The sequence below is a fragment of the Vidua chalybeata genome, chromosome 6, assembly GCF_026979565.1.
Source record: "Vidua chalybeata isolate OUT-0048 chromosome 6, bVidCha1 merged haplotype, whole genome shotgun sequence".
Lineage (NCBI taxonomy): Eukaryota > Metazoa > Chordata > Aves > Passeriformes > Viduidae > Vidua > Vidua chalybeata.
In genome coordinates this window covers 60,750,847-60,776,099 of record NC_071535.1, presented here as the reverse complement: position 1 = coordinate 60,776,099, position 25,253 = coordinate 60,750,847, and the positions used below count along the sequence as shown (strand labels likewise).

Below are 25,253 nucleotides of genomic sequence, written 5' to 3'. Positions count from 1 at the left end.
CTCCTCACAGAACATCTCTCACTCTTTAATAAAATTGTAATTGAAAACACTATAAAAACAGTGTGATTCAATGGGTCAGCTACAGACCTCTTACGATTACACTTCGGTAATCAATGACAGATTATAAAAACATTCAATGTTCTATTAGAGAAGGAAATTATGCTTACATTTCATGGCATGTCAAACAGTGGCTGAGAAGAGACAATGAAGAACCTTTCCACTCCTCTTCCCCTGCCTTCCCTGGACAAGTTGTTCTGACAGGCTGTTTTGGAGCTCCATCCATCATCCTCCAAGTGATCCCCCAACAGCCAGGATCAGATGCAGCATACCAAACTACATGACACATCATGACACACTCCTGTGTGACCATCCTAATGCACTTGCAAAACTGCAGGCACTTACAGAACACATTAATAAAGTTTTCTTTGGAGACTTCCTCTTCAAATTTAAGATTACACACTGTGTTTACAGTGGAGACGGTCACCAGAATGGAATTTGACTATCTTAGCCATTTGAAAAAAATATTGCTATATCTTGGACTTTTAATAAGGTTTCCACAGATTTTATATGGGTCAAAGGGAGGGAAAGTGCTTCTAAGATACTTTTAAGATAACACTTCCATTCCACTTAGAATGGAAACTGCCTTTTTGACACCTAAAGCTGCCGAGCTCTTGATCTGCTTTTCCTCAGGTAGAGAATCCATTAAGTGATGAACAACTTCTCAAGCAGGGTAACGAGCTCTTTACATTTTATGCACACAGCCTCAGATTTTTCCAGCTACTTGGAGCATTTTTAATTCATGAATCAGCCACAAGCCCTTGACTGTGAGAACCACAGGGTTCTGTACAGAGATGTGAAGGCAAAGCACACTGAGCTCTCCTGAGCCAGTTTGTGGATTTGGGGGCATTATTCTGGCACCTGAGGGAGGTGTTACAGAGTTTTGTGAATTTTTTTTCAGGATGCTTTGAGGAGCACATTGACAGAAGCCCTCAAATTTCTTGTAAGTACCATTCTTCTGAAATTCATTTAAAAAAGAAATAAAATCCAGAACTTCCTGTCTTGCCTGCTCTAACAGCAACATTTTCTCTAAGATCATCACCAGATTAATAGAATTTTTTTTTTTTTACCTTTTGGTCTAATCAGACAGGCTAGACTTTGTTTTGAGACAATGTTTAGTTTGTAATGCAAAGTGCTCATTGAAAGATGTTTCTGTTTTCTCTGTTTGTAAGGTTTTCCAGAGTCTTTGGAGCTGTGTTTCACCCAGGAACAGGCTGTTAAAGGACCCACCACAACACAGGTTACAGGAAAGCAATGCCAGCCACAGTGAAACTCCACTCCAAACACTCTGTGTGCGACTTGGCAGAAGGGTTTTCCCAAGAATTAAAGCTAAACTCCATTCTTTTCATGGGTTTGTCTTTTTTTTTTTTTTTTTCCCTAGGAGGGACTAGAGAAAGTTGATAGGAATAAATACATGTTTAGATAGCATGCCCTATTTGACCAAAAGTATAATTTCTCAGTTACAAAGGAAGCACAGAACATTCTTTAACTTTGCATTTTCATCACTGAATCAGAGATGGTTAAAAAAAGATAATTCCTAAATAAACTGGAAAAAAATGAAATGCCTAAAAAACAGTGCAAGGATGACATTTTTTCCAAAATGAACTCCATAGCAAAATTCTCCCCTTAAAAACCCAAGCATCAAGTTTTTTCTCAAAAGTTTGGAATAACTTCCCCATGCATTCTTCTTCTTATGAGACTGATACTTAATAAATCGTATTCATTTGTTTGTGCTTGTTTTCACTGGAGACCTGGAAAGGCCAAAGCTCATTTGGTTTGTGCAGACCCAAAGGGAGACCACAGCGTTTACCCAGAACAGAAATCAATTTTCCTTATTCCAGTGCAGCATGTTGGTCGTTGTATTGTCATTACCAGATAAGAAATAATTTCTTATACTGTTCCTGCCCCAAACCACCACATTGTAGTACTGCAATATCTGAAATACAAATGTACTGGTTTTAAGTATCATAATTGTCATTTTGGTTAAAGAGCTTGGAGACTCCTGGAGGAAGCATAGCAAAGATAAGGAAAGACCAGAAGGACAACTAAAAATCTGTAAGGAAGATGATGTTTTGTAGAGTGTGCGACAGAATAATGCAAAAATCATTCCACAGAAATGTTAGAAACCTCTGAGAAATAACAAAGTCATTTAAATGCAGTCTTAGTTTAAATGTGAACTTGCACATGATAGATGTGATTTTATACATATCTATATATAACCCATAAACCAGTGGATAATGTACAGAAATGATAACAATCACTGGATAAAACCCACTATAGATTAATGAAAAAATCTGAACAAATCCTGAACTGCTCAAGGAAGGGTACACAGTTCTGACAGATCCCTTAGTACAAATGGTGGGAGTAAAACATATCCACATGATAATCACATCCTTACCAAAATTGAAAACGTATGTGAAAGTCATGGTGGTCTTGCAAAAATATAAACTCATAAACGATTTTTTGATTTGGCGTCATCATTCATTTCTTTCATTTGAGAAATCAGTTTTAGTAGGCCATGCAAAGATTGATGGCTTTTTCATAAAAGGGTATTTTATGAAATAGTGAAACGTAGCATATTTCTACCTGATAAATGCAGAGACCTGTAAACTTTGAACCCACGTTGGCCTTTGTTGCTCATGACCCTGTTTAAGTGATTTATTTTCTTTTAACAACTGCAGTCTGCAGGAGGTAGAATATACTGCATAGATCTTTAATTCTGTTGAAAATTGAACAGTTTAAACAGAATGGCTGACATTAGAAGAGCTATTACTGAAAAGTCATATTATCTTCATTTCAGTATCCCTTTTAGGAACAATATTTATGGTTAGAGAAAATGCCTCATTTATAAAAACAACTTGGTAGGCTGCTGCAGAGCAAGGGAGGAGTTGGCATCCTTAGCCCCACATCAGGGTGTCACCAGGACTGCATCAAAGCTAGAGACTCTGGAAACCTGGCATGTGGAAAAGGATAAAATCTGAAAACTGGCCTGTTGTCTAGAAGAACATCTTGAGGGAACAGAATACTCCCCACCCTTGTGAAACATTTGGATATCAAAGAGTTAGCAAATTCCAAGGAAATAATACTCTGCTAGAATTTTTCTGCCAGGCTTTAATACAACAGCATGTTTATCGTTGACTTAAGTGAATTCAGTTTCTTTTTTGCCCTCTTTTCACTGCTTTTTGTTTTTATTTGGTTAACGTGCACTGAAGTCAAACAGCATCATAAGCATACTTCCCACTCCTCAGTGTGGATGTCACCATGGAAGTTCTCCATCTGTAGGGGGAAACCACCTCAAACCCAAAACATTTACCCTATGGAGAGCCAACTTTGTTTTGCTACTGATCTCAGGTGGTTTCCCCAGCAGCACCCCACAACACTGCTGCAATAATCTTCAATAATCCTCAATAATAAACAAGCCTACAAAATCTTAGCAGGTTTTAATGTGTGTCTCTGCATTATCACATAGTGCTCAAGGCTTATAAAATTAAATGGATATGACCAGAGAAATGAACAAAGCTTTTTTAAAACTCTGCTTTGAAGTTGCTCATTCATGAAACACGCTTCTGTTAAGCGAGCTCCGTGTTTGTGGAACATCTCATGAATATATGGTTCTTTAATAAAAACAATAAAAGTTTAAAGCTCCCCTACTTTTCTCTGCTCTTCATTATTAGAAATAAATCTTATGAAGCAGATAAAAGTATTACAATTAATCCCTCCTGAATGGAGACAGTATGTACTATTATTTTCAATACGAGAGAAAATGGCTTTGACTAGAGTGGCAACAACTGGCAAGCTGGTTTTATAGTTTTGATTTATTGAATATTAGGAAATAGACTTTTTTAATAACAATTCCATTTAAGTATTCATTAAAATGGAATTAGTACAAGCAGGGCCAGATTCTGATATCCATATTCTTGTCAGACAGCATTTTATTACAGAAAAGTCTCTCTGACATCAGTGGGATTACTTGTAAAAGGCCATTCAGCATGAGTGAGAACACAGGGCTAGACCCTACAAAGGTACAGAGGTTTTAGGTGCTCCCCCCTGACCCCCACGTGCCCCAAACATCCTTTGGCAATGGCTGGAGCAGTATGGAATTGTGTGCTGCAGGCATCTCATCCACACTGGTGTGCATCAACTCCTGATTCCACAAACAGCTGACCCACCTTGTCCCTGCCCCAGGTATATGGGATATGGAATAGATATCTTCATCCTCACAGGGGAAATCATTCCCAAGTGCTGATTATTTTGATTTATATTTATCTTCACAGTTCTTTCAGTCTAAGTTTGACCCAAAGAATGCATAGTACATGTTGCCATGAAAAAAGCACTATGAAAATGAATTTTGATTTATAAGAAAAATCATTCAGAAGGAAAAAAGTAGGGGGCCACAGTAATGAATCTTACTAAAGGATCAAGGCTGTGTACTCCACTTCTCTTTGCACAGCAGAAGAAAAGGCCACCTTGCATTTTTGTTTTGTACACTCCTGATTTAAATACACAAATAAACAAATTCCAGTAAATTCTTGAGATGGCACCGGGTAAAGAGAACTGTCTTAGTTATTACTGTTATTGATAATGAGAATAAGCACATTGATTTTTCCCATATGTAACCTAAAATGTCTCCAATTCTGAGTTCTAGCACCTGTCCTGTATTTCTTTATTCAGTAATCTCTATAACAAGCAGGGGAGGAGGCTGAGAAATTTGACCTTTATCCATAAAACAATGATGGATGAGCAAATTGTGAGTATCCTAATATATCTTTTGTTCAGAATTACTTGGCAAAATATTTGGACAAATAATTTTTAGTATATATGCTGTAATTTCATATTTTCATTACTTTCACAGGTCATACCTGGAATATGCTTCTACTCCTCGACTGGGTGAACACAGAATTCAGCCCTGACAGCAAATACTTCACAGCCTGTTCCCAGTAGGTTCCTGCAGAATCTCACAGCAAAAAAACTCATCTGCTAATAGAAAAACAAATATGGTCAAACCCGATTTGTTTAATGCTTCTTTAAGTATAAAAAGAGGTCTATTTATTTGTTTTATTGTAATCTAATGTAATGTATTATAGTTAGAGCATAATATAATGTAGTACAATTAGTAAACAGACTACTTCCTATTGTTTAACTTTGGTTTAAAAACTGCCCAACACTAAAGGTTTCTGTTGTAGAGTTCTCAAAGGTCAGACTTGAAAGCCTAAAACTTCAGGTTCTACTGAGATAAAGGCACAGTGCTTTTCAAAGTTATGCTATTATGCCTGGTTATAATCTTCACTGACTTCAGAAATAATTGCTTTCCTCAAACAAAAAGGAAGTCTGATTCTAATTTGCTATCTAGATCTACATTCTTATATTCTTTTTATAGATTTTGAACAAGTTATCACTGGAATCTTCCTTCACTCAAACATAAGTGAAAGTTTTATCTTACTTCAGATATCACAAAAATAATTTATGGTTAAGGAAACAAAACCTTTTGTCTCACAATATATTTCTTTGCGACAGCTGTGGTATTTCACTGAAAGCACAAAAGCTGTGATGGTCTGGACTGCAATCAACCATTTTTAATAGGAAATTTTTAAAGACTTTTAATAAGATCCCCTAACATAATTTATGGGGAGAGGTTTTGAAGTGAAGAGGCATTGTTTGGCAAAGTGTTCTTCCTCTAAGCTCAGGAAATTTAAATAATTGAGTGCTCATTTCCTCTAAACTTAGGATTTCTCCTTCAAAATGGTTAAGAAAAACACCTGCTACACTAGCAGCAAAATAAGCGTATCAAGAGTCCAAAAAAAATTTCTAAATGCTTTTCAGAGGCAGAACTTCATTTCAGAACCTAATACTATTAATAATAATGCAATATTGAATCTTGCTCCTTCAAGTCAGAATTTTTCATGCATATCTGGAATGAAGATAACATGCTGGTCAGGGCAACTGCACCTATGAACTGATACGCTTAGGGGAATAAGTGGACAAAAGTGGAGAATTTACAGATTACAAGAAAACCAGATGAGCACCCAAAAGTTACTATAGTTACTGAAGTTATCCAGAGTTCCTCTGGCTACAGAACTTGGCTGGAAGAATAAGGATAACAGGCTTCCCCTGAGATCTCTGACATATCTTACAAGGAGAGGCTCAAAGGGTATTTCAGCAGTTTCCCTTTAGCCCCAACGAGAACTAGGGAGAAAACAGAAACATAAGTAGGAAGCACAACTTCGATACATTGATAAAGCTAATCAAAGCTCCTAAATATGAAACAGATTTCGTTTGGCTGTCTGGCAATTCGGATGAAGTTTTAAATTATTTTTTTACCTTTTCTGAGTAACTCATATGCCGTAATTGTGACTCAAACTAAAAGCTGATTTAACGGTGTTCTGCTCGTTTAGGTCGGCTAGAATATCCCTCCCAATGGAGGAAAAAAAAAAAAAAAAAAAAAGAGGGAGAAACTTTGAAGCGAGGAGTCCTGAAGAGCTCGGGCACAGCGGCGTAGCCGGGACTCGCCCGGGTCACGGCGTGTCCAAGACCTGCAGAGGGCACTCAGCACAAACCCGATCAGCGCCGGGAAAAGGGGCGCAATTCCCAGCGGCTGCTCATCACCGCACGGCCTTCCTGAGACACAGCGCGACTGTCATCTCTCCTGCAGAGAGAACCATAGGAACGAATAAATAAATAAATAAATAAATAAATAAATAAATAAATAAATAAATAAATAACCAAATAAATAACCAAATAAATAAATAACCAAATAAATAAATAAACTATAAACTGTAAACTATAAACTATAATAAATAAATACATAAATAAACTACAAATATATACATAATAAATAAACTATAAATAAACTATAAACTATAATAAATGGATAAAGAAATTAACTACAAATATATACATAATAAATAAATAACCAAATAAATAAATAAATAAATAAACTATAAACTATAAACTATAAACTATAAACTATAATAAATGGATAAATAAACAAACTACAAATATATACATAATAAATAAACTATAAATAAACTATAAACTATAATAAATGGATAAATAAATAAACTACAAATATATACATAATAAATAAATAAATAAACGACAAACTATAATAAATGGATAAATAAATAAATGACTAATATATATAATGAACAAATAAATAAACCATAAATAAACTATAATAAACAAATAAATTATAAATATAGAATAAATAAATAAATTTTAAATAAACGATAAACTTTAATAAATATATATATAAATAAACTATAAATATATACATAATAAATAAAGAAATAAACGATAAAAATTGATAAATACATAATAAATAAATAAATGGACAGATAATTAAATAAATAAATAAGAGGGATTCTGGAGAGGAATAATTATGCCATCACAGGCTTTGCACTTCCTTTCCTTATTGGAGAAGATATTTTTCATCAATGCCTTTAATGAAAGAGGATCAGCTTCCAACCCTTTATTTTCAAAAAGCTGTCTGCTGGTTTCAAATTGCCTCAATTAAAAAAAAAAAAAAAAAAAAAAAAAAAAAAAAAAAAAAGCTTTTTAAGATGTGTCACCTGAAGGACTTTGTTTTCTTCAGTCACCACGGTCACACAGGACAGAATGTCACCTCTCTCTCCGGTTTGCCTACAGAAACAAAACAAAGCAATTTACAGTGAGTACCAGCCAAAATTCCTCTTTTTCCTTCAGCAGCCAAGCCTTGCTCGGGTGGTAAGGCCTTCCCCACGTTCCACAGACACACACACAGCCTCACACACGCAGGCAGCCCTAGTGCCCTCCTGGCTCCTGCTCCGGGCTGTCCCTGCGGTCGCAGCCCTCCCTGCGGACCTGCTGCCCCAGGGCACTGGGGCCGAGGAGTGGGATCCTCCCCTGCTCTAACCCCATCCACACCCCGTTTCTGAAGCGGCCTCACCAGCTGCACCCAGCACTATAAACAACGGCCTCGTTTCCACAGAAATGCCATCATTCCAGTGACACACAGAGCTACATCCTCTTTGCATCGGTAGTTTCACAAAACACATACTGCCCCCTTTGTATTCAAAGTGGCCTTCCTGATGCACAAGTTCAAACCCCAGCTATCATCTATCATCTTAATTCTTCTGGGACAAATAAAGTATCATGCAACAGGCCATATGTGGATATTTCAGCAGAGCTCTTTGGAGTCATGTCCTGTCTCCTCGATGTGATCCGTGGATATTTTCATATATTCAGAATAACACATGACAAGTCTCCACCTGGGTACGCTGCCTAAGTAAAAATAGACACTGGGCTTGGGAGATCCCTGTGTGACTTGGGCCATTTGCACACCCTGAGGTAGCTTAGGCATCTGCAGAGGAATTTATTTCAGACACAGCATGGGATCTGTGGGACACTCATTGCAGCTTGCAGGTATGCACAATATTCCAGAATCAAACTGGCAGCAGGCACGTGCTTTAGCACCTGAAATGTCTCCTAAAGCCATGTGAAAATCTAATGCATGATGCAGCCCTATCCCCCAGGGTGATGGATCCCAGTTACCTTTACTGTCACAGGACTGTGCTAAGCAGTACCAGAGGAAAACCACCTACATTTTAAAAATGCTCACACACTCATTCTCTGAAAACCAGATCCCCTTCGAGATCAGACACACAAAGGAGAGACTTGTATCTATAACTTCCAGGATGCTGACCTCTGAAATACAACGTACTGGTAAGACAGAATCAGACAGTATTAAAATATTCTGGTTAAAAGATAATAAATCAGCTACAATAGGGATAATATTTTAAAAATACTGCCTAAAGTAGAATAAACTAATTAGGCAGGATTCATATGATGGAAAAATAAAAAGCTGAAGCATTATTTAGAAGTTACACAAGCATGTAGATGATTAAAACAAAGTAGAGTCATGACATTTAATAAAGGCAGTGTGGGCCTTTATCAGTTTCATTGTGCTCAGTGCTGTAAGTCTCAGAACCCGGCGTTCAAAATCCTGTTCTAGTTGTTAGACTCAATAAATGAATTTAGTTATGATTTGGTCAGGTTTATAAAATAAGGTTTCTGTACAGTGGTCTTTACTAACTGTGTTACTGGTTGCACTTGGTAATTTTAGAGGTCGTTTAACCTTACCTACTCTTTGATTTTCTTGGCTTTCACTTTAGGTTTTGAGCACGGGACAAGACACACCGGTGACACTGAGCAGAGAACACTCAGAACACACCAGTGACACCGAGCAGAGAACACACGGAACACACCGGTGACACCGAGCAGAGAACACTCAGAACACACCGGTGACACCGAGCAGAGAACACTCAGAACACACCGGTGACACCGAGCAGAGAACACATCGGTGACACTGAGCAGAGAACACTCAGAACACACTGGTGACACGGAGTGAGGGCTCCTCGCCTCTCAGTGCAGCAGGAGCGCAGCAGCTCAGTCCAACTGCAGAAAAGGTGCCAGCCTCCGTGGGGAACTGCTCTCCTTGCCCCCACGCCTTTCACTCCCAACACACCTGCACGAAGGCTGGTATCTGACCTGCGCCTGGAAAAGTACTGGGCAAGAAGCACTTCAGCTTTTAAGTGGGGAGAAAGGAAGGGGACTGCTGTGGTGTGTGGGTGTGAGTGGGGGTGTGGGTGTGTGTGTGGGTCTGTGTGGTGGATATGTGTGTAGATGTGTGGATGTGTGTGTGGGTGTGTGTGGATGTGTGTGTGGGTGTGTGTGTGTGTGTGGGTGTGTGTGTGTGGGTGTGTGTGTGGATGTGGGTGTGTGTGGGTGTGTGTGTGTGGGTGTTTGTGTGGGTGTGGGGGGGTGTGTGTGTGGATCTGTGTGTGTGAGTGTGGGTGTGGGTGTGGGTGTGGGTCAGTGTGTGTGAGTGTGGGTGTGGGTGTGTGTGTGGATCTGTGTGTGTGAGTGTGGGTGTGGGTGTGTGTGTGGATCTGTGTGTGTGAGTGTGGGTGTGTGTGTGTGAGTGTGTGTGTGGGTGTGTGTGTGGATCTGTGTGTGTGAGTGTGGGTGTGGGTGTGGGTGTGGGTCAGTGTGTGTGTGTGTGAGGGTGTGTGTGGGTGTGTGTGTGTGTGTGGGGTGTGTGTGGGTGTGTGTGTGGGTCAGTGTGTGTGTGTGTGTGTGTGTGGGTGTGGGTGTGTGTGGGTGTGGGTGTGGGTCAGTGTGTGTGGATGTGTGTGAGGGTGTGTGTGTGTGTGTGTGTGGGTGTGTGTGGGTGTGTGTGGGTGTGTGTGTGGGTCAGTGTGTGTGGATGTGTGTGAGGGGGTGTGTGTGTGTGTGTGTGGGTGTGTGTGTGAGTGTGTGTGGGTGTGTGTGTGGGTCAGTGTGTGTGGATGTGTGTGAGGGGGTGTGTGTGTGTGTGTGTGGGGTGTGTGTGGGTGTGTGTGTGGGTCAGTGTGTGTGGATGTGTGTGAGGGTGTGTGGGTGTGTGTGGGTGTGGACGGGTGTCGGTGCCGCGGCCGCGCCCGGCGGTGGGCAGGGCCGTGCTGGGCAGGGCCGTGCCGGGGAGGACCGTGCTGGCAAGAGCGGAACAGCCCGGGCAGGGCCGAGCCGGGCGGAGCGGAGCGGTCCGGGCAGAGCAGGGCAGGGCCGGGCAGGGCAGGGCAGGGCAGGGCCGAGCCGGGCACGGGGCGGTCGGAGCGCGGGGCCCGCCCGCTCGGCGCGGGAAGCGGAAGCGGCGCCGCCTGGCGCGGTGGCGGAAGCCGCTCCGCCTTTCCGGAGCGCGGCGTGCTCGGAGCCATGAGCGTCCCGGCCTTCATCGACATCACCGAGGAGGATCAGGTCAGCGTCCCCGGGGAGCGCTCGGCCCCGGGCCGGGGGGCCGGGCCGAGCCGTGCCGGGGGGCGGCAGCCCGGGCCGGACGGGCCCCGCCGTGCGCGCCGCGAGCGCTCCGCGAACTCGCCCGGGCTGTTCCCTACAGAGACCGGGCAGACGAAACTTAATGGCTGAAAGATAACCCGGTGTTTGCAGTTCCCTCTTCAATGTTCCGCCTCTCCGGCGCTTCGCTTTCATCGCTCCTCAGCCCTGCTTTTTAGTTAGGAGAAGAAAGCGGCTTCACATATGGGCGTTACTTGGGTTTTGTGGAATTCTCGGTACTGCAGGCACGGGAAGTGGGAATTCTGTCTTTGAGCTGCTGCTTTGTTGCCTTTGGCTTTGGGGGCTGCTTGTTCCCAGTGTCGTTGAAGTATGCATGTGTACGTACGTGTTTATGTGTACACAACGTATGCATGTACACACTGGAAATCTGCAAGAAATGCACACAGGGCTACAAGCCATCAGCCCAGTTTTCACTTGCTATAGGGCCTGCTACAGCCCCATCAAGTAGCTGGTGTGAAACATCCTCAGTACAGTTTGTCCCAGGGCATTTAGCTTTTTCTTCTGGTTCCAAAATGATTTGACACTGAAGGAGATGTAAATGTCACAGGTCAGAAGTGCCCTGTACCAAAAGTTGTATGGCCTCAGTTTGTTTCTCAAGGGTTGTGGTTCTGCTGGTGAAGCCCTGAATTATAATGAATAGGCCTGTTGCTGAGGAAAAGGTATTTGCTTGGTGTAGGTTTAAGTCCTAACAGTGTAAGGCAGCTCGTGACATTATAAGGCTGAGTTGAATGGAGCTTTCCACCTGGTTTAGTGGAACGTTCCTTGCCTATGGCAGAGGTGAGGAGCAAGATGATCATTAAAGTTCCTTCCAACCCAAGCCATTCTGTAGATTAGTAACTGTTGTGAAGACAATGTTCTGCCCTCTCTAAAGTGGCTTTGTTTATACCTTTTTTCTTTTCTGGTGCAGAAGCAACTAAATGGTTTTAATGTTTGTCTGACATTTGCAGAGGGAGTAAAAGAGTAAAACTTTGTTAGAAAGTGTCCTTATCACAAAAACTTGTTAGCCCTGCAGTGCAGTACCCAGTTGTAAGTGACACATTGAGGCTGTGAGAAAGCCCAACAGCTCTGTGACCTGTTCAGTCACTGGCAGAACAGCAGGTTCAGCGTCTGGCAGAACAAAGTTCTGAAAGAAATTTAATTGCTTTGACTTTGTTATTCACAAAACAACTGTTTTGTTTAGTATGTGTTGGCTTTCTCTTTTTTAAGGCTGCAGAACTGCGAGCTTACCTGAAATCCAAAGGAGCAGAAATCTCTGAAGAAAACGCTGAAGGCGGACTTCATGTGGACTTGGCACAGATTATTGAAGTGTGTGATGTGTGCCTGAAAGAGGATGACAAAGGTTTGCACCTCTAAGTCTTGTTGGTTTTGCTGTTTATCGCTGTGAGTGGTTTCAAACAGTAGCAGCTGGCAGAATTTAGAGATGTGTAGCATTAAAACACAAGCTGTGCATCCTAATAAAACTGGAAGGGCACATTTCCATCACTGCCATGGAATATTTGCATGTACTCTGCCCCTCCTTTCTCTGAACACTCTTTGAAGAAGTCAGAAGCTGAGCTAGACTCTGCTTGTAATGAGGGTGTAGAGACTTGTATGTAAAATAGAGTTTTTGATGCTCAGCTGTCATTTTAGGGAATAGATAATGTTTTCCATATGTAATGAATTTTGTTCTTTTTCTTTGCTTGACTGATAATTGGGCAGACTGAAAAGAAAACACAAAACTGGTGTGGTTCTGTTTGGAAAGGATGGAACACCACAGGAGCTGGGGAGGGTCTGTAATATATTTCATTGTTCTTGAGGACGTTTTCCCTGTGGTCTGGGTGTCCCTTGTGGTCCTGGTGAAATGTTTTACTGTGCTTGAGCACTAGGTGTTACTGTTCTCACTGTAGAACCGTGGGCAGTTTCCTGGATGTGCAGGAGGAAGCCACTGTGTGGAACCTAGAGTTCCTCTGATTTCTCCTGTGTGTAAACAGAGAATTCAGAGTAAGTGTGATATCAAATACCATGTTCTGTGTTGACCTTAGAGTGGTAATTCTTGTCTTACATGGTGTAAGCCCACCTGAGTCAGGTTATGGTACATTCTGATTAATATCCAGCTTGGTATCTTGGCATTTTCTTTCAAAAGTATAAATTACTGTTATCAGAAGTATATCCAGCACAAGGTAGCTACTGATTGCTGCTTGCAGTTTCAAACAGCTGTATGTTTTGGTTTATGCAGATGTGGAGAGTGTGATGAACAGCGTTGTCTCTCTGCTTCTTATCCTGGAACCTGACAAACAAGAAGCACTGATTGAAAACCTGTGTGAGAAGTTGGTAAAGTTTCGGGAAGGAGAGCGCCCATCTCTTAGACTGCAGCTGTAAGTATTGAACAGGGCAAAGTGAGACAGTGGTGGCTTGGCAAAGTAACTGTGCCTCTGAAGAGGAAGGATTATCTTGTATGTCTTTAAATCAGAGTGTGGGCTGTTGCAGGAAGCACTCTTTTTTACCTTCTGTCATAAAATATTGGTACTTCTATTTTTTTTCCTTGATTATTGCAGAATAAAATTAATATGCATAGTTTTCAGCTTTGCTGAAAAGGATTACAAAACTGGAAACTGTTACAATTCATGGATGTAAGGTGTTGCCAGATGCTTTTTACCAGCGTGTGTCTTAAAAGAACATTGACATGCACAGCAGTGATGTTTTTTGAAAGCTCTCTAACTCCGTTGTCGGTTGTTTGCGGTTTAGCTTGAGCAATCTCTTCCATGGCATGGACAAGAACACTCCTGTGAGGTACACAGTGTACTGCAGCCTTCTCAAAGTGGCCTCGTCCTGTGGTGCCATCCAGTACATTCCAACTGAACTAGATCAGGTAATTAAGTGACCCTTCAAGTTGTGGCCTTTGTATGAACCGTGTCGCACCTAAATATTATTCAGAGCTGTTACAGTGCATCTTTTACAAATTGCCAGAGCCTAGAGAAATTACCATGAAGATGAATAGAGAGAAGCAACACCTCTCCTGTGAGGGAAGGCTGAGAGCTTTGGGATTGTTCAGCCTGGAGAAGAGAAGGCTCCAGGATGCCCTTATTGCAGTACTTTAAAGGGGGCTCATTAAAGAGGGAGAGCGACTTTTGACATGGGCAGATAGTGATAGGACAAGGGGCAATGGGAGCATGAGAATCAGAAGACCTAAAAGAGAAATCTCTGTGCAAGATATTTTGAATTCTTTTCTGCTTGGGAGAAAATGAGAAGTGTTTGTAGTGCTATTTTAATCTTTTCCTGAATGCTTCTTTTTCACTCGTATTCTCCCTAGGTCCGAAAATGGATTTCTGACTGGAATCTGGCCACAGAGAAAAAGCACACTCTCCTGAGACTGCTCTATGATGTCCTAGTAGACTGCAAGAAAAGGTATAAAAGATAAGCCATACATACTAGATAACTCTGTATTTTGATGTAGTATAGGTGATCTGTAGGGAAAATATTTCTCAAAGGACTTGTAAAATTAATCTGTACCCATAATTCAATCCAAATACACTTCTGGGGTTTTTTTAAAAAATATTTTTAAGCACTCTTGTATTAAACCAATGTTCCCAATAATATTAAAGTTAGTAGTGAATTAGGTGTAAACCACAGACTCCCAAAACAACACTATTCATTTCTATAAATAATAATCTTAGTGCATTGTAGCATTATGCCAAGTTTATTATTTAATTGCACTTCTGACATTTTAGTGCATGGTAGTGCTATCTCTTACTTAATGATGTGGGAAGGCTTATCAATCATGGCTAACAGAATCAGTCTTTTTATGTAAACATTACCTTCAGGACAGAGCTTTCCACTAGTCATGGAAATTAATGTCCACAGAATACCTGCTTGGCCATTTTGAATTATTATCCTGGATCATAGGAAGCATCTTTGATCTAACAAACTTGGCAGATCTCTGTCTTCTGGCACATAGAGTAATCCAGTGTGTATGGTGCCTGTAAACTAATGCAGGTCAGAACTGAGAGCTGTCATCAGTTTATCTTACAGAAATGATACAGTGGATTGACTGCCCTGGCCAGGGCTGCAGTGATGGGCTGATGTCCAGTGGTTCAGGGTGTAGTTCCACAACAGCTCAAGCCTATTTAACCTGTCCCTGCAGTTTGGGATGGGGATGTGGGGGGTGTGTGTTGCTTCCCCCTGCCCTCCCACTCTGTTTTCTGAGTTACTTTCTCAAGGCTTCTTTGATTTTCATGGTGAGGCAGCATCAAGCCCCCTTCACTGCTGACCCACAGTGGTACCAGGACTGCACTTGCATAACCTTGCACTGCTGCAAAAGGAAGTTCTGTCCTGTACCCTCTGTTCCTGTTCCCTCCAGCTGCTGGTACCTGTGTGTGCTTGTGCTGCTGTGGGCATTTGTGTGACTGCACAGGGGCTTGGCCTGGGGACATGACCTTGCTGGGGGTTTAAAAAGGCAAGTGTGAAGCTGTCACAGGTGGAGAAGAGTTCCTCCTGTCAGAACACTTGGGCTTATTCTGCCCTGCTGGAATTGTAGCCTGGAAATGCTGCGTCAGCTAGCAGGATCATAACCTCAATTTAGGCATGATTAATCCTCACAGTAGTTACTGTGTGAGCTACATTACTGGGAATTCCTGTTTGTAACACTCAAATGCTTTTGTATCGGTAGTTCTGTATGGCAGATTTCAGATGCTCAAAATAAATTCAGAAATGTTAGTCACAGATCTTTTCTATAGCTTACTGCTTACCTTGTTTCAGAAATATCACACTGATAACATTCCTGCTCTTCCTCACTTCCCATCCTGTTGATTTATTGTGAAGCTTTAACTAGTTTCATTCCCAAACCTAATATCCAAGTATTTTTAGCTAGTCTTGCTGTCAAATCAGTGGATTAAACTTCTAGGTTTTGTTTCCACTAAGGCTACCAGTAACCTTGCTGCTAAATGGTTTTTGCTTGCTAACCACAGAAGATTTTTTAAGACAGCCAATAAAACCTTCCACAAAGCTGTAAGAGGTGACTCCTGCACTCGGTGTCCAAGCTGTTCACTGAGCAGAGCAGCGTTTCAGAGCACTTGCACTTCTCTCCAGAAAAGAAAACAAGAAGTGACCCTGGCACCTTTGACCTGGTTCACTCTCCTGGATCAGTGGGCAGTGTTTGCAATAGTATGGGAAACTCACAGCAGCATTCCAGCTGTAGCACTCAGGAATGTTGCTCTATCTAGCAGCATGGGAAGATAAGTGGGAACTGAAAAGCATGGGATAAAAATCATACCTCAATTACTGTTGTTGATTTATAATCAAAGGAAAAGAACCAGATTTTTAAAGACAATTGAATTCTTTTTTTTTTTTTTTGCTTGATTTCTGTTTAACTTTGGTCAATGTGGCAGAAGAGATGGTTTTCTGTAGCTAATAGACTTTCTCCCAGTGGATCTCCAGTATTGGTAGTTAATAGATTGGTAGCTCCTAAAAAATAGATGTGCAGAGGTTGTGTGGTGTCCCTTTTCCTGTTGTGACAAGTGAAAGTTCGTTTTATCAAACCTTTTCCAGCCACTTTGATGCAGTTTAAAGCTGGTCTCTGCTGGCAGAATTCAGCAGCTTTGGCCCTGCCCAAGTTAAATTCAAACAGGTCTGGCAAGTCTGGCTATTAATCCTTGTAGCAAAAAGCTCAGCATGTCAAGCACCTGCAGAGTAATTGTTTCATTTAATTTTAGTTCAGTTTAATATCATGTAATGTAGAGGGACTTGATTCCAGCATCTCACCAAGTCTCTGATGCTCTGCTGTGGTTTTTTCCTTCTTTTTACCTGCCATCACTCTTAAGCTCTCACTGGCTTTTTGTCAAGTTATGCATCTAGACTGGTAAGTGGAGCCAAGAGCATTTGTTCAGGCTGTTTTGCTAGAAAAAACGTTCACAATTGCACCTTAGGTGAGACACATTTAACAACAAGCTGTGGTAAAACAGTGATCTGTATTAGTGCTTGAAACAGCCTAATTTACTGCAGTAATCAAACTTTAGCACACAAAGTTTGGGAGTAATTGACTTGTAGCATTCTGTTGTTTCCTAGAAATACAAGTGACAAGTTCCACTCCTTCCCCACTTAAAAAAAAAGGCAGGGAATAAAAAAAGAAAAAAAAAAAAGGCAGGGAATTGAAAATACTGTTTGAAATTAGTTAAGTGATAGCTTTCAATTTTTGCTGCTAAGGGAAAGATTAGGAGAGCAAAAGTGCCAGAAAAATGTAATACAGCTCTGAAGTGCACAAAAACAACTGTTGAAAAGCTTTCATTAGGTTGAACAGCACATGAGCTGAGCCTCTTTGATACCTGTATATTGCCATTCCTGTATTAAACTGGTCCTTTGTCTCCTAGAACATCTAATTTTGGTAAGATTTCACCAGTGCTAAAATCATAGTCAGTCACAGACTGATTTACCTGCAGATGCTTCTCTTATATATAAAGCTGCCTATTTTTTTTTTTTTCACTGATACAGAACTGTCAGTTCATCAACATCAATATTGGTTACCAGGGCAAAACATAAGCTGACCTCTTTAATGCTGGAGTTTTAAAACAAATGTTTCATTAAAGCTTGTATCCCTGAACATGGTTCTGGAATGCTGGGATTTATAGAAAATGCCCCTGCCTGGGGACAAATGTGCATTCAGATTATATATGATACTGGGTGTTGCCCATGAGGTCTTAATATTTGTGCTGCACATCTCTCAGATCTGGTAAATCCTCTGAGAACAAACTTCACCCTATAGAGTGGCTGTCAAGCAGTGATGTGGTGACAGTTCCAATAAGTACCCATTTAAAGACACTGTTATTGTACTACAGAAACCCTTCAGCCCTGTGGTGCTGTATGGGTTAAACCTCTGTCACAGCACACAGGGCATGTGGTGTTGGTTTGTTCCTCCCTGTGCAGTTTATGCCATTGGCCTAAGTCACTAAGGCAAATTGAAACTTTATTCTCCCAGTGTTTTAGGGAAAACTGTGTGTGCTTTTAGACCAAGTGGGATAATTTGTTATAAATTTTGCAACAAGCATCAGGGGTTGCTGGCCTTGTTGGTGATAAAACTGTGAAGTGCAAATAAATCAAAATCTGTTAAAATGACACAGTAACGATCTCAGAGCTGCTTTGCAATAGTATTGATGTTTACAAGATCATCTGGCTGGACAAGGCTGTAGGTTTGCTCACCTTTCTGAGAAGGAGTTGTTTGTCTAAAAGCTGTCTGTCAGAGCAGTGCTGGAAGCTTCACAGCAGCCTCAGCCAGTCTCATTGCTGGCTGCCTGATTTCATCAATAAAATGAGCAGCTCTCACTCAGAATATTTGAAGAGAGAATCTGTGAAAGAAGAGAGCAGCTTTTGTACAGTCATTTCCCTGACCATAAATATTCTTTAAGAGATGCCATTTTACATTTGAAATAAACTTTGCAGTGCTACTTACTGCATAATGATTAAATCCAGATGTGCACAAGAGGAGCATTCTAGTGAACCATATAAAGCTGTTCCTAGCTCAGAAAGCTTTTTCCATAACCAGCAGGTAATTAATCAGTTTAAGAGAATGAAATGAAGGGTGAAGATAAACATTTTGTAGAACAAGAATTGAAAGAATACATCCAGCTAATTTGTTCTCTCCACTAGAATTAAAATGGATCATCTGCATCTTTTTCAAGTGTGATTTAATTGGACCTATAACATCATAATGGAATTTAAATGGAATTTAAATATTTGAGTATCTTGTTTGAACAAGTTTTTCAGCAATCCTGAGGTAACTTTATTTTTTTTTTCTATAGTGACACTGCAGCAAAAGTAATGGTGGAGCTATTGGGAAGTTACACAGAGGACAATGCTTCCCAGGCTAGAGTTGATGCTCACAGGTAAGACTGACTTCCCAGTTTCCTTAAAAGTAACTTTTCCTCAATTGCCAAATTATTTTGGTCCCCTTACTGTTAAGAGTATTGAATTCCTTGGCCTGGCAGGCCAAGGGCCCTTCCTGGCCTCTTCTGTAGCATTGCTGACTCAGTCAAGAGTTTGTCTCTGCAGTCTGCTGTAGGTCGGGTTGTAGGCACAGCCAGGTTTATTCCAGTGTGCACAGGAATGTTCCTGCTCACTGCTGAGAGAGATCAGCCTTGGGTAAGGACTTCTTTACATCAGCTGTGCACTCAAAATCCTTTATTCCTGTACTGGAATCCTTTATTTCAACTTTTTGCCTGTTTTATTATCTGACCGTGAGCATTCTTTTCAAATAGCACTTTCTCTTGAAAAAACATTGTTGCTGTCTTCTCTACGAGTAAGTACAAGGATGTGAACTGCACAGAAATAAGCTTACCTGTTGAACAAGCTGGGACTAAATTGATTCATAACAGTGCACTTTCCCCACTGGCCAAAATGAGTAAATGCATGTGTTTTGATGTTCTGTCTTAGGAATTAGGTAAGTTCTGCCAGATGTGCACTAGCAGTAGTTCTCAAGGGAGTTGTTTATACTTGACCATGGAGGAAGATCAGGATGATTCCTTTGGAAAATTAGTGTCTGTGCATAAGTGGGAACTTCACTGCAGCAAGCTGCAGCCTGTTCCCTCTGAGAGAACTCGCGTGCCCAGGGCTGTGTCCATGCAGAGTTTGGGTTCTCCTGGTGTCCTGGTGTGGCAGAGTCAAGGTTCTGATGTGCTGCTGAGAAAAGCTTTCATCTGCACTTCTGCTTCTAGTCTGGAGCTGCAACTGAGAAATCCTGGGCCTTGCACCAAGCCCCTTGTTTGGTGTTGGGGTTCTCTCTGTTTTGTGTCACATACTCAAGTCTAATTAAATCTTCCAAAACAACTTAATTCTATGAAATTTTAGGAGCACAGTAAAAATACCTCTAGGAACAAAGGCTGTGCTGGAAGTAAATGCATAGATGGAAACTGTAGGGTGATCTGTGGTTTGACCACTTGGCACATTTCATTTGGAATACTGGACAAATTACTTCATGCTTCCTGTTCCTTGGTTTTTTCCATCTGTAAAATGAAGTTTAAAATTGGAATATGACACATGTTACTTCTAATAATAATTGAAAACCCTTGTGTGTTTCCTAGAAAGCAAGGAACAACAAATTGAGTTGCTCTTAGTCATAAAGATGTGTATTGCTCTGAAAGTGAGCATTTTCCTTTTCTCATCAGATGTATTGTACGAGCATTGAAGGATCCAAATACCTTCCTCTTTGATCATCTTCTTGCCTTAAAACCAGTCAAATTTTTGGAAGGAGAACTTATTCATGATGTAAGTAACTTTGTTTTTAAGATGGTTTGATAACAGTAGACTGCTTTGTTTTAATGTGTGTTTTGAAATCCATTAGAATGATTATCTGTGTCAGTAATCCTGAGCTGCAATGTGCTCTTTCTTTTACAGTCTTTAAAATTAAAATTAGATGTGAAACGTTTCCCTTTGAAAGCTTCAGAAACTCAGTTACAAGTCCTGCCCTCACTTGAGTTCTGTAGCAAATCTTAAGTCTGGGGAAAGGAAGTAAGCTCAGCACAGACTGCCCACATCTATTGACAGAAGACAGCATTTCAGCTCTTAACACCTATTTTTCTGTTCAACACCCATAGTTTCTATCCATATCTGTCCAGCCTGCAAAAAGGGAAACCAAGATGATATTTAAACTGTTCTGATGTTTGTTTTCCATCTTCTAGCTTTTGACAATTTTTGTAAGTGCTAAACTAGCGTCCTATGTCAAGTTTTATCAGAACAACAAAGACTTCATTGACTCCCTGGGTAAGTTTTCAGACCATTGCATTCCTGACTATTGACATGGTTTAAGGTATGGAAGCCACAGAGTAATTCAGTTTGAATCCATGTATTGAAGCAAGGAAATTTCAAAACAGAGTAGAGTTTGCTGATGATAACTTCTTGTAGATTGTGAGTGGGCCATTAACTGTAGTTTGTTCTTTGAAAACAAGCTGGGTTAAGGCTTTGGAAAAGAACTGTGGTTTTACCCACTGGTTTTTTCCTCTTAGAACTACCCCCCTGAAAGCTTTAACACACTCATACTCCAGGCTAGGCCAGAGATCACAACTGCACTGAGGAAACCACCAGCTTGTATAAATTGCCAATTTTTTTTTAATGATGAATAACTTTGTAACAGCAAATACTGAGCAGTAAGATAAAGCATGCAAATTGTGTGTGTGTGCCTGCCTGTGCTGATGCATTAGACCCAGCAAGCCACAGTCTGTCCCAGTTAATTTGTTTCATCACATGAAGCAATGTGATGGAATGTTAATGTCAGCACCCTCTTTATTTACACACTGTGGAAAAAAGGAGTAGTAATTAACACTTTGACACTCCCCCGTTGATGTGTAATTGACTGTTTCAAAGGAGCACTGGTTCATAAGCTATTGCATGCATTAAAATTACATTTTTTATATTCCAGCTTTTTAGGACAGGGGTCAGTGACAATGCAGAAATTGCTCAATGATGCAGATTTTTTTATGACTGCATTAAGGTTTTGACATATTGGTAATGAATAAATGTTTCCATAAAAATACGATTTTTTTTTTTTTTATAACTTTGATTTTCAAATGACACTTAAACACTGCCTTGGATGCATTTGAGGAAAGCCACAGTTTTGCTAAAACAGAGTTTAGTGCAGCTTTTTAACACATGCATTATTTTGTTTAATGGAGTGTGATACAATTCTTAGAGTAATTGCCCTCAGAGCTTTAAAATGGTGGTACTTTGGGTATTAAAATGATGGAAATACCAGTGGGATTTTTTGGTGGCTAAAATTAGCAGCAAGTTTTTGGTAGCTTGTAAATGTGTGTATAGGATAAGTGTATCTTTAGTCACGTGTATCTGAACATTAGTTATGCAGACATCTTATGCTTTTCTTTCTCAGGGGAAAGTGGGTTTGGGGCTTATCTTTTAGGTACTTGTCCACAGAAGTATTTGCTGAAATTGCTGTTACACCAACATTTGAATAAATTTATGGAAGATCAATACACACCTAGGTAGCATTAACTGTATTATGTTCAGTTGTTGTGGTTTCTTTTGCCTTGCCTCCCAGTGTCTCTGCTTCCCTCCATGAATTAATTCAGTGTGTGAAATTTCAATATATCTAAGATTTATGTAATATTAATAAAATCCTTAAATACCTGTGCAACTGTTTGGAAAGACAGTCTTTACCTTCCACTTATGCTTATTTCTCTATGGTGTTCTCAGAAACTCCCAGTGTCTTTGAGCAATGGACAAGCAGAGATTTGGAGGGAGCACAGATGGAAATGCTGGGAACTGAGTGGCTCAGCCATGGCTTTGAAAAACAGGGGCAGTTTGCTCTAGACAACAATGCAGTTATTAGATGAAGCATTCAAAAATTATCTTTTTCAAAAATGAGATTTTTAACCATGCTTTAGAGATTTTTTTTTTTTTAAACAGCTTGCCAAAATACCTTTGTTTTAAAGGCTTTTTAGAACAGGATTCCAGTGGCTGTAGAGCATGGGCTGTAGCTGTAACCTTTCCTGGACCAGGACCAGTTAGAGCTGGCCCAGGAAAGCTGTGCAGTGCAGGCTCCTCCAGGCAGCATCAGTTTGTTACAATTTGTTGTTTTATTAATGCTGACAACTTAGGCCAGCAGTAGCATTATCTGTGTCAACTGCATCGCCCTAACATGGCCACAGTTAATCTGGCATTATCAGCCGTCTTCTTTGCAAAGTTAATCAGCATCTCATTTGCATTTGTTAATTAGGGTTAATGTGTGCTAATTGATTTTTTGATGCTTGTAGAGTTCCATTAAACCCAGTTAGGTATAGTTGCTGGTGCTCCTCATTCGTATGAATTATGGTGATCTCGTTTTTGTTGAATCGGTGCCAAATAGGGAACCTGCATCATAATTACAGCTAATTAACACAACATGATGTCCTGCACTAATGTGCTTCCCTGCTAGTGTATGGGTGTTATAAATTCCAAAGTTACATATTTACTGAAGCTATGGGAATGTTTATAATGTCATTCTAGAACAAGAAGAGTGACACTCATTTTTAAGAAACTTCAACCAGATCTTAGTTGGTACCTCATGGACTTTGGATTAAGAAATGCTTTGTTTCATCTCAGTGACTTAACTTGGTTGACCTAGGTGTTTTTCCAGGAAAATGGTCTCTGATTTAGACCTTGGTTCAGTTCCTTGTGTTGGCATTTATGCAGTGATGTAAAAGGTGTAACCTGACCTCAGTATCCGTTCCGCTGGTTTTGAGCAGCACTTTTCTGAGCCATGCTGGATGCTTACATGAGCCTCATGATGCCTTTTTTGCTGTGGACAAACAGATTCAGTAGCAAAATGCTTTCTTCTGGCACCATCAGAACCATCACTGTGAGAGGTTTATTTTCCAGAAACCACAGGAGAATGAGTGGTGAGGCTCTTAAATTCTTGGCATAATCAGCCATGGATTCTCCATTTTGTTGCATTGCTGTTCTTCCAGGTGATGCAACTGAAAAATTCACTTGCACTCTTACCACTTCAAATTCTGTTTAGGTGATGTTTTTACTGCTCAAAACCCAAAACTTTTGTAGATAATACATTTTTGCTAAAAACAACAGATCTTGATGAATTCACAATGAAAATTGCTATTTTAGCAAAGGATAAGGCAGATGCAGGATTTGATATTTTACCTCAAAAAGAAAAGTTGATAAAGAAAAGTAGAAGATATTTCAATGTGAAATATTTTTACTATATATGCTTCCAATAATTTTAAATTTAACACAAAAAGCAAATTATTTGTATGAATTACAATTAAATCATTAGTTAAACTATCAACACTTTTCCTCAGGCTTGTTGCACGAACACAATATGGCCAAGATGAGGCTCCTTACTTTCATGGGAATGGCTGTAGAAAATAAAGAAATCTCATTTGACACAATGCAGCAGGAACTCCAGATCGGGGCTGATGATGTGGAAGCATTTGTCATTGATGGTAAGAACTGTGGTTCTGCACACAGTGCTCATGAACAAGACCTTTATAGTCTTCTAATCTAATGTTAAATTTTAAGAACAATATTAATTTTGATTCCTGTGCTTTTTACAAGTTAAAGCTGCACAACTTCATGTTTAAAGACAGGTCCAACTGTTGTGTTTTAACCAGTCTCAGTGACAGGAACTGTATCTCATGTAATTCTTTACAGGGCTAATAAATTGTTTGCAGGTTTGTCATCTGGTTTTGTTTGCTGTCATTAAAACAGGATGTGTTTGTAGGGGAGAGAAGTTCATAAAATCTGTACAGGATATTGCTTTAATAGATTGGCACCAAACAATAGGATTCTTGCATGACCTTCATCTTGTTACATCATTTTGCTTTTCTGCCTACTAGACCATTAAAACCAACAGCAAAACAGGTTAAGTGAACTGCTGAGTTCTTATGTTTGTATTGATCTCATTTTGAACCATTTTTGTGCCGTTTAATACCTTTGCACCATCATAAAAATGTTGCTCAAAACAGCATTTTTTTTGCAGCTGTAAAAACAAAGATGGTGTACTGCAAAATAGATCAGACACAGAGGAAAGTCATTGTCAGGTAAGACAGTTCTTCATGGCATTTTGCAGAACTTGGTGTGTTCTAATTAGTTCACTTACATTTGTAGAATATTCTAACTGGAAGCAAGGTATTATTCCTATCAGTTGCTGGTAGTTAAATAGTTGCTATTTATCATAATTTTATGAAAGCTCACACTGAATGTGATTAGCTTATTTAATGAAAGAGTCCTACTTTCCAGGACATTTCATTTAATGACCTACTAGTGACAAGAATACTAATGACTGTTGTTGCTTTAAATATTTGGGAAGGCTACAGAATTCTCTTATCTGGTGAAGTGCAGCACTTTCTAGAGAGAAAACTGGAATTTTCCTATTTACTTATGAGAATAAAGTAATGCTATAGAAGAATGATTAGGTGAGTGTGACATCTCTAGTAACCTTCTCCCAATTTTGTTTTACTTCTCCAGTCACAGCACACATCGGACTTTTGGAAAGCAGCAGTGGCAGCAATTGTATGACACTCTAAACACCTGGAAACAAAATTTGAATCAAGTGAAAAACAGTCTCCTCAGTCTCTCAGACACCTAAGAATTTTTTTTAACCTAGTAATATTGCTATAGATGAACTTTATTCAAAACTTTGATAATTTGTGAATGTTTCCAAAAAAATGTATGCAATTGGCTTAAAGAAGCTAAATATTCTAAATTGCCACACCAAAAAAAAAAAAAAAAAAAGGCAATAAAACTAACATGGGAAAATGTTTTCTGTTGATTTTCTTACATAATCAGCAAGAAGAAACTGATCAGCAACAAGGAACTGACAATATTGGTTATGTTTCTTTTGTTCATTTTACAGTATG

At 40.0% G+C, this 25,253-nt stretch overlaps 3 protein-coding genes across 10 annotated transcripts in view; 1 reads left to right on the top strand and 2 right to left on the bottom strand.

The window, feature by feature from the left end:
• Positions 1-9,778, bottom strand: part of WT1 (WT1 transcription factor) — an 85,189-nt gene extending 75,411 nt beyond the window's left edge. For 4 of the 8 annotated variants that reach the window (XM_053946724.1, XM_053946726.1, XM_053946728.1 and 1 more), the window contains exons 1-4: positions 9,300-9,778; positions 7,626-7,695; positions 6,376-6,700; positions 4,917-5,031 (exon numbers count right to left, since the gene is read on the bottom strand). The gene's annotated coding sequence lies outside the window, so the exon portion shown is untranslated. Of the gene's footprint in view, positions 1-4,916; positions 5,035-6,375; positions 6,701-7,625; positions 7,696-9,174; positions 9,235-9,299 lie in introns of those variants that run through there. The other 4 variants (XM_053946729.1, XM_053946725.1, XM_053946730.1 and 1 more) reach the window with 4 other exon arrangements.
• A 937-nt stretch (positions 9,779-10,715) lies between these two features.
• Positions 10,716-25,138, top strand: EIF3M (eukaryotic translation initiation factor 3 subunit M). Its single transcript, XM_053946886.1, has 11 exons — positions 10,716-10,830; positions 12,133-12,265; positions 13,142-13,280; positions 13,651-13,774; positions 14,216-14,310; positions 18,693-18,776; positions 20,055-20,154; positions 20,568-20,649; positions 23,694-23,837; positions 24,374-24,434; positions 24,862-25,138. The coding sequence occupies exons 1-11, from the start codon at positions 10,789-10,791 to the stop codon at positions 24,980-24,982; spliced, it is 1,125 nt and encodes a 374-aa protein (XP_053802861.1). The 5' UTR covers positions 10,716-10,788; the 3' UTR covers positions 24,983-25,138.
• The window catches only part of CCDC73 (coiled-coil domain containing 73), a 66,458-nt gene continuing 59,304 nt past the window's right edge, over positions 18,100-25,253 (bottom strand). The window contains exon 21 of the mRNA XM_053946884.1: positions 18,100-18,239. Within this exon, the coding sequence (XP_053802859.1) occupies positions 18,214-18,239 (26 nt within the window). The 3' untranslated portion in view covers positions 18,100-18,213. The remainder of the gene's footprint in view (positions 18,240-25,253) is intronic.